The sequence below is a fragment of the Sycon ciliatum genome, chromosome 7 (genome assembly GCF_964019385.1).
Source record: "Sycon ciliatum chromosome 7, ocSycCili1.1, whole genome shotgun sequence".
Classification (NCBI taxonomy): domain Eukaryota; kingdom Metazoa; phylum Porifera; class Calcarea; order Leucosolenida; family Sycettidae; genus Sycon; species Sycon ciliatum.
This window is the reverse complement of record NC_088649.1, coordinates 4639240-4648967: the sequence shown is the minus strand read 5'-3', so window position 1 is coordinate 4648967 and position 9728 is coordinate 4639240. Positions and strand designations below refer to the sequence as shown.

Here is a 9728-nt window from a genome sequence, read left to right as displayed (position 1 = left end):
CCAGTGAAGGTAATACTTGGTACTACTAGTGTGGGTGGCTAAATCAGAGTGGATCTGATACAAGCTTCACTAGCACCATTATTACACAAGAGTTAATCTAGCCAGAAGTAGTCCATGGTTAACAGGTATGTATACTTCAAATAGAAAGTATTTGAACCCTGAAACCAACAAAGGTGGTAGGTACAACAATACACAATATTACAATACAATACAATACACTCTCACACACATACATACACACATACATACATACACACACACACACACACACACACACATACACACACATGACAAACCCAAGGACTGATTTTCTAGCCATACCCCAACTCCTAGAGGCTATTGGAAGGCCGGAGACAACATTGTGATAAGCTGAGGATACAGGGGAAAATGGTATAACTGATCGGAACAGAAATTGTCATACACTCGGTTGAGATAGGTACACTGTAGCATAATATCAGTACTGATCATATCCACCACACTTGTACATGACCAACTCCACATCGGGGGGAAATCCCCTTGACGATACAATCGGTTGAGATCAGTACTCTGTAGCATAATAACACTACTGATCATATCCACCACACTTGTACATGACCAACTCCACATCGGGGGGAAATCCCCTTGTCGATGCACTCGGTTGAGATCAGTACTCTGTAGCATAATAACACTACTGATCATATCCACCACACTTGTACATGACCAACTCCACATCGGGGGGAAATCCCCTTGTCGATGCACTCGGTTGAGATCAGTATACTGTAGCATAATAACACTAAGGATCATATCCACCACACTTGTAAATGACCACCTCCACATCAGGGGAAATCCCCGTGTCGATACACTCGGTTGAGGTCAGTATACTGTACTGTAGCATAATAACACCACGGATCATATCCACCACACTTTGATAGGTGTGTGAACTGGTCCCATAAAGCTGAAGCAGTTTTCAATGCTAACAAATGTGTCCATGTTCCCTTTTGCAGACCTAAATCAAACCCATCTGATCCCAGGACCGTCACCATCGCCGGTACGTTACTGACCCAGCCCTCTTCCCACCGTCATCTGGGCATCATCCTCACTCCTTCACTCAATCTGTCCCCCCATACTTAACACATTACAAGGCAATTTCGAGGTCGGGTTTTTCTTTTAAACCACATGTCCAACTTCCTTCCGTTTCCTGCTGTGAATCTTTTGTATAAATGTTATGTTCGTTCCCTCCTTGAATATGCTGTTCCCGTTTGGCTGTTTTCCGTTTCAGCCACCATGTCCACAACCCTTGATAAACTGCAGGCTACTGCTGCTAGAGCATACTAAAATAGTAAACTCAAGCGTCGGCCTGACTGGACGACTTCCAAAGGAGACCTCAATGTTCTCTCCCCTTGGGAATCTTTAGCATGGCGACGGCAGATTCTTGGCCTTGTCCATTTCCACCATGTATTCTCCCAATACCCCTCCTTGTTGTCTCACTTCCAGCTACCCTCTTCCCAAAGCAGTCGTCACCCTTCATCCATAATTCTTCCTAAAGCTGGCACCTCCTTTCGTAGATCAACCCTTTTTCTTTGAGTGTTGCCTGGAATAAACTTCCTGAAGATATTCGTTCACTCTCTACAACAGTGAAATTTAGTATTGCTGTTCGTCGGTATCATTCGCAATCTATGTTTTCTTTGAAAGGTATTCCTGACTTTTGTGTCTAGGCTAACCATATCTATGATATTTTCAATAGTTTGTGTATATGTCAGGTATAGTAGTCCGCAATGCTGCTTTTCTAATTCTCATCATGATTAGCATGCAATGTACTACCCGAAGTACTGAATTTACTTCTTTTGTACTCTATATTCTAATGTATCTTCTACCTCTTCTCGCTTACGAACATACTTTCTCATTTTCCATACTTGCTTAGGAGACTCCCTTCGATAGGCATCTATTTGCCTCTGGAGGATCCGTGAAATAAAAATAAATAAATAAATCAATCAATCAATCACTTGTCCATGACCACCTTCACATCAGGGGGAAATCCCCTTGTCGATATAGATACTACTTGATTCTCTAGACATCCTGCTTTCACCATCAGAGACCATCTATGTATGTACTTGTATATAATGGAATCCAGGGGGGTGGCTGGTCATGAAACTGGTTATTGGTCCCCGAACCTTTGCACTTTCTATACAGAAGTTTCCCGGCATGAAAAAGAGCTAAATGTACATGGTGAATAAACACTGGGCTGCTAAAGGCAGGTGGTCACTAAAGACAGGTGGTTACTAAATGCAGGTGGTCACTTGATGCAGGTGGTTACTAAAGACAGGTGTTCACTAAAGACAGGCGGTCACTAAAAGACAGGCGGTCAATAAAGAAAGGTGGTCACTAAAGAAAGGTGGTTACTAAATACAGGTGGTTACTAAAAGTTGCAGATGATTGTTCCCCATAGCAACCCGGTTTACCGTACAGGTTTCATTCTATATTCTTACCTGCTTCAATTCCACGTCTTTAGTCTGCGACTCCCATTCTCGTGGAAGTGGATAGTCTACCTGCTTGGGGACACTTTTAGTCTTCCACAACTGTCACAGGGAAAGTCAAACATTGCGACGCAGAGAATTAGTCGGCGTGGAGACAATGATTTCAATAAAGCCATGAACAGTATCAAAGGCGCAATCACGAGGAGTACCAAACCGATCTCGCCTACATGTGTGTACATGTATATACATGTACAGTCGACCTACCCTTATAACGATAACCTCTATAACGATATTACCCTTATAACGATATTTTTCTGCCAAACCAAATCACTCCATTGACTTTTGTATACAATGCCCTACCCTTATAACAATATTGCTATAACGATATTACCCCTATAACGATATAAAATGGGCAGACCAATCAACATTTTCCATTTTATAACAATATCTAGCAGGGAAGATGTCGAGCCCACTATCCAGGTAGGGCAAGCTTCACTTGATAAGTCGCTGGGACATGACGACATGCAATGGGGGCACCAGTGGGCACCTTGCTGTGTACATAATGTGCATGTATGTTAGTTTTTTATGCTAGGAAGAGTGTAAAAAATGAACAAAATCCATGCATCATGACGTATGTGTATGAAATGAACCAGTTACCCCTATAACAATATTACCCTTATAACAATATTTCTTGGTCCGACGCAAATATCGTTATAAGGGTAGGTCGACTGTACATGTACATGTGTGCGCATTTTATACTGTTCATAAGTTTAGAGCCCGGAGATTTGATTTATTTCGAAAACAAATACTTGTTGCACTCCTACAGGTACACTAGATTTCTACCGATTTATATATTCTCACTTTGTTGTAATGATTGATTACCTGAACAACACATATTTATATGTTCTCACTTTGTTTTAACGATTGATTACCTGAACAACACATATTTATATATTCTCACTTTGTTGTAAGGATTGATTACCTGAACAACACATATTTATATATTCTCACTTTGTTGTAAGGATTGATTACCTGAACAACACATATTTATATGTTCTCACTTTGTTTTAACGATTGATTACCTGAACAACACATATTTATATATTCTCACTTTGTTGTAAGGATTGATTACCTGAACAACACATATTTATATATTCTCACTTTGTTGTAAGGATTGATTACCTGAACAACACATATTTATATGTTCTCACTTTGTTTTAACGATTGATTACCTGAACAACACATATTATATTCTCACTTTGTTGTGAGGATTGATTACCTGAACAACACATATTTATACATTCTCACTTTGTTGTAAGGATTGATTACCTGAACAACACGTATTTATATATTCTCACTTTGTTAGGCCTTGACAGATTATGCTAGCATAATTTTTCGCATAATTCCTACCAAAATCGAATAATCGCATTTTTCGAGGCAAATTGCATACGAATCGCATAAAATTGGACTAATCCGCCTGTTCGCATCAAATTCCATACAGTTGTACATGTTCTACAAGTACAAGTGCAAGTAGACACACCAGGAAGTCGTAGGTTTACGACTCCCTTGATAACATGTCCAGTCCACTACAATCAGTGACCAGGGTGACGGTCGTAGCTAGGTCGGACGGTGCGTTGACCCCGTTGAACTTTTGCTACTACAGTACAATGCCCTCTACAAAAAAATTCACCTGTTATTTTGCACAGAACCATCATATACATCAGCAGCATATGTGAGCATAATGCCGCATAATATGATAACTTTTCGCATAATAATAGCATAATTCTGCAATTTTTTCAGCAATGCGAAAAGCATAATTTCACAAAAATATTAGCATAATCTGTCAAGGCCTACACTTTGTTGTAATGATTGATTAGGCCACCCTTTGTTAATTCATTGTTTAACGTCCTTTTTTTCGCGAAAAGGTACGCGGGAGGGCGGAAAAAAAACAAAAGCCCATTCCAAAAACTGGAAACCCCAATTAAACATTTTGACCAGTAAAGCATGTGATATATACAATATTTCTGGGTCTAACGGCACTTGCAGGCATAGAACAACACTCTTTGATGGTACATTGGAGCACATGCCTGATGAATCCAACAAAACAGGTACATAGCATGGAGTTAGCATGTCATGAATTCATTACATCTGGATTTTTACTAGGACACACACCGTACGATATTTAAAAGCCAACAAAAAAAGAAAAAGAACACAAGACAAAGGCATGCCCGGGAGGCAAGATTATAAGTTTAAGGTCATGATCGGCACACTGTGAAATTACACAATCATGTATTTACAACTTCGCATATTATTGGTACTACTACTTTCTTGTTTTTTTTCGGGTCGGAGGCAAAAAGGTACGCGGGCGCGGACGATAAACAACGAAAAAAGAAAGGGTGGCCTTACCTGAAAAACACATATTTATAAATTCTCACTTTGTTGTAACGATTGATTACCTGAACAACACTTATTTATATGTTCTCACTTTGTTTTAAGGATTGATTATCTGAACAACGCGTATTTATTAGACACCCTTAGCAAACAACGGTAACGCTATTTTTTACGGTACTCGTACCTTGATCACCCAAATAGCGTTGAAGCTGCAGCGTATAAACGTTATGGGGGCTGATTTATCGTTGTGACCAACGGTACGTGTTTTGGCCAAATATTGCATAGTCCGTACGCATTTCACCTTGTATCGCGTATATGGTGACAAAAATGCGCGAAATCAAAGCTATTCTCGTGGCAACAGCGTACTAAAAATAGCGTGCATCTTGCTAAAGGTCGAACCCAAATCACGGTATTTTCCCCCTTATGATAATACCGTTACAACATAACGTTTTTTATATCAAAAAGTATTCTTTCTAGACACAAGAGTGGTATATTTGATAACATTTAATAACGATAGAAATTTTTACGATACTTCTCCAGACGTTTCGTTGTTCTGAACAACATCGTCAGTGGATAAAGAAAATGATGTAATTAATGTTAAAATTCATTTTCTTTATCCACTGACGATGTTGTTCAGAACAACGAAACGTCTGGAGACGTATCGTAAAAATTTCTATCGTTATTACATGTTATCAAATATACCACTCTTTGGTCTAGAAAGAATACTCTTTGATATTACAATGAGAGTGAATAATCAACGGCTTGTCCACCAACTCTATAACGTTTTTTGCTAAGGGTGTCTATTCTCACTTTGTTGTAACGATTGATTAGCTGAAGAACACGGTTTTTTTTTTTGATTGATTGAAGTTTTATTTTACATCGCAAACCAAACGGGCATTGATGCCCAATATTATGATGGCGATAGAATAAAAAGGGTGTGGCTCGAATTTATAATGTTCTCACTTTGTTGCAACGATTGATTACCTGAACAACACATATTTATATATTCTCACTTTGTTGTAATGATTGATTACCTGAACAACACATATTTATATATTCTCACTTTGTTTTAACGATTGATTACCTGAACAACACATATTTATATATTCTCACTTTGTTGTAAGGATTGATTACCTGAACAACACGTATTTATATATTCTCACTTTGTTTTAACGATTGATTACCTGAACAACACATATTTATATATTCTCACTTTGTTGTAAGGATTGATTACCTGAACAACACATATTTATAATTATATTCTCACTTTGTTTTAACGATTGAGTACCTGAACAACACGTATTTATATGTTCTCACTTTGTTGTAAGGATTGAGTACCTGAACAACATGTAGTCAGCGGTTGCTCCTGCACTCATAATATCTCTTATCAATATGGTCTACAGTTCATTCAGAAAAAGATGAGCGCTGGCTCTGGAGAGCGCCCGTCTTTGGCGATTTCGTGGTACACTGTGAAGTGCTGCGAGATTCGAAACTTAAGAAAGGGTCCAAAAAGGTACCTCAACTGGGGTTCACACCACAAATGTACTGTTATGCAAGTGGAGTAAATGGCCTGGATTTTCGTGGTTTTTACCCAATTCAGTGCTTTGGGGGCCAAATCTGGCCCAAATCCCATTCCTGTTTATGGCTTGCTCTTTGGAGAAGTAGACTTTAAAAGTACAATTGGAAGAGCATTCCATGGGGGATTGCCAAAAATTCTGACGAAAACTCAAAATTTGACCCATTTATGGCCAAAAGCTAGGATATCCTCTTTTTCTGAATGGACTGTAGGGTCGGGAACTGTCTGTAGGTTGGACTTGTCCAGAACTCAGCATCAAGTACATTTTGATGGCGACCTGACAGACATCGGGCATATTACATCACTTTTCCACAACAGTTGGCAAAGAGTAGTGATATTTCACTGAGGAGCTCTCAATGAGCGAAACAGCTGTCTGGAGGATGTGCAACATCTATCAAAGAAAGATTTAACTCGCTATGGTGTTGTGAATGTGGGCCAAGAGCACAGTGTGGAGTGGTGGAGTATCTCAAAAACTAGTATTTTCAGTAAAACCTTGTCCAGACGGTGCCCAGTAAATCCAGATGCCCGTAACTAATTACTTGGAGGTCTGGGTAAGAGAGATATGAGCGTATGCAGAGTACATGTTCCCTGAATACCGTCATGAAACACGTTTCTCAGTGAGCTAGCGGTGCGTCCTAGCAGGTTTGCTAAGTGCATAGGTCGATGTGCTGCCAAAGATATTGTGAAAAAAATCATCAGCGTTCTATTTTCGGTGTTTTGGGTCAGTGCCAAATGTAGCCAAAATAATAAAATTTCGGCTACGTTCGACACCAAAAATAGCTGATGAAATGTTGTATGCATGTCCATGCATTTACAGTATCCTGTTCCTACATCACATGTGACATGGAACTATTACTTGGAAGAATTACACAGGTCACACAAAACACGGTGGACAGTTGTTTTGCCGTAATACTGAAACGATTATAAGTACTGAAACGATAATACTGAAACAATTTGGTATTATTACATGATCTCATCATCATTATTGTACGCACGAGACACACAATAGTTAGGGTGCCAATTTGTCATGAATACCCTGTCTGTAGTGATTGATACTCACCGAGTTCATAGCCATACGTGATTTCCTCTCCCTATCCCCTCTCGAGTGTTTGACGTCACGTCTGCCCGCGTGTACCGGTGAACGTCCACTTGCCTCGCTACCGCAGTGTGTAGTGTGGACGACAGGACCTTGACTCGACAGGTAGTCAGCACGGCCGACAAATCCCCACACCACCGCTCACTGGTGTTTGTTCGTCGCCGCACTGTCTTCACTAACGTTACTGTCTCGTTTCCGCTTGGTGACTGTTATGTTTCCAGTGCCGTTCCGTTTCTCTACATTTCCACCCTACAGATGATAATTACACCGGGGACCGATAGCTAGTAACAAGCGGAAGCCGTCTCTGTTTGGCAAGTAGATAAAAGTGAAGCCAACAGCAGAACTAAGAAGGTCTTGGTTGAACAGCTAAAATAGTAGTGCACCCCACGGCAGGAGAACTAGCAAAGGGTTTTGTTCCGCTGTGAGCTCGCAAATCGAGCCTAAAATCGTCCGACTCAAAATTATTATACCATACAGGGCGCAACTAAACTAAAGACTAAAGTTTTAGCGGGCTGTGGCCGTGGTGTGAGCCCGAATCTCATTTCAGTGCAAGACAGGGATAAGATCGAACTTTACACTCATCAGTCTGCAGCGCCAACGACACATACCACAGACACAGTGCTGCTCAGTGGAACCTGTCATTCAGCGCCTTTCACCATGTCGCAGACCAGTGTTCTGTTCGCAGGTCTAGGGCTGCGCAACGTCCAGTCACGTGTACTTGAGTCACGTGACTGGATTTTATCGAGCAACACTATCTATAACTATTTTCTAGACGTGTTTCAACGAGCTCCTTCATCCTCCCTCCTAGCTACCGGCAGTACAGTATCTGCATAGCGTCATGTGCAGACGGCAACGTCCAATGCTGCCAAAGTACTCGGTGCGGTGGTCGGGTGCACCAAACAACAAGATTTCGCCGAACAGAAAGTACTGTGCTTGGGAATCAGAATGGCAGTCAGCTAGCGAGGACTGAGGAGTTTCGACGAGAGTTCAGCCAGTCGACTGTACTAACTAGACTACTAGATGGGTATAACAATTATTAACATAGGAGGGAGGCTGAAAACCTTTTGAAGGAACTCCAGTTTACAATCCATTTGGCTGTGTTAGAACGGTTGCCTGGCGATACCTTTACTTCACATGGGGACTGAATCAGCAGTGACCTTTATTTTGACAGTTTGTTTCGAGCGGATAATCATGGCAGCGTAGGGACACACCCCATTCTCTTGCTCGATTCTCACCACCCACACTTCCGAAGCCTCTGCTTCGTTTAGGCCTTGACGGATTATGCTAATACTTTCGTTAAATTATGCTTTTCGCATTGCTGAAAAAATTGCAGAATTATGCTATTTTTATGCTAAAAGTTATCATATTATGCCGCATTATGCTCACAAATGCTGAAAAGCAATCATCAGGAGACTGGGGCTATAGTCGGGGTTGTGTGGTCTTATTCACTATAGGTGTCGTCCCATGGCAGGTATGCAATGCTAGTGTTTCAGCGCGAAGGCGGTATAAGTGATCAGTAGAGTGTTATGCGGTTGGCATGGGAGTACATGTATTATGAAGGCAGTGTAAGTGATCAGTACAGAACTATGTGGGTGGCGTGGGGGATATTATGACACCAGCCATGACGCTACCGGACGGCGGGGCAAAGGAGAATACAGGCAAAAAATGCTAGCCATGCCATTTTGGCTTGGTGAGAGTTGGCACCAACTCGGGGTGCTAGTGACTCGGGGAGGGCGCTAAGTTATAAAATTGCAGAGGTAGAACCTTGATTCGTGTCGGCACTTTGACACCAGCTCTGTGCGCTTGTTGAGGGACGTTTCCTTGTCTGCATTGCTGATGTATAGCTTCTCTGTTAGGCACAGGTCACACCGCTTGGTGGTGTTGGTGTAGGGACGCGCCCTGCGGGCGCTGTCGGAATCCACGTGAATTTCCGTCATGTACGGTAAATGAGTTCGTCCGTTAGGCACTGTCCGTTGAGCGGGCAGGCTCCCTTGGACCTGCAGTTGCACATTTACGTTTTTCCGATTTTTGGATTTACGTGGATTCCGACAGCGCCCCACCCAAAATCTACCATGGACTGTCCGAGAATACAAGTACATTCAAGCAGCGCCTCAACAGCCACAACACCTCATTCCGTCACAAGAAGTACGAGAAAAGCACACGGCTGTCGAGATACGTTTGGGAGTTGCAGGAGTCGAACAAGACCTACAAG

General features: G+C 41.6%; 1 protein-coding gene across 1 annotated transcript in view; it reads right to left on the bottom strand.

Annotated features, from left to right (window-relative positions):
• Window positions 1-7955, bottom strand: part of LOC135821527 (probable poly [ADP-ribose] polymerase DDB_G0278045) — a 15505-nt gene extending 7550 nt beyond the window's left edge. The window contains exons 1-2 of the mRNA XM_065334526.1: window positions 7481-7955; window positions 2466-2555 (exon numbers count right to left, since the gene is read on the bottom strand). Of these exons, the coding sequence (XP_065190598.1) occupies window positions 2466-2555; window positions 7481-7495 (105 nt within the window). The 5' untranslated portion in view covers window positions 7496-7955. The remainder of the gene's footprint in view (window positions 1-2465; window positions 2556-7480) is intronic.
• Window positions 7956-9728: the final 1773 nt, after the last annotated feature.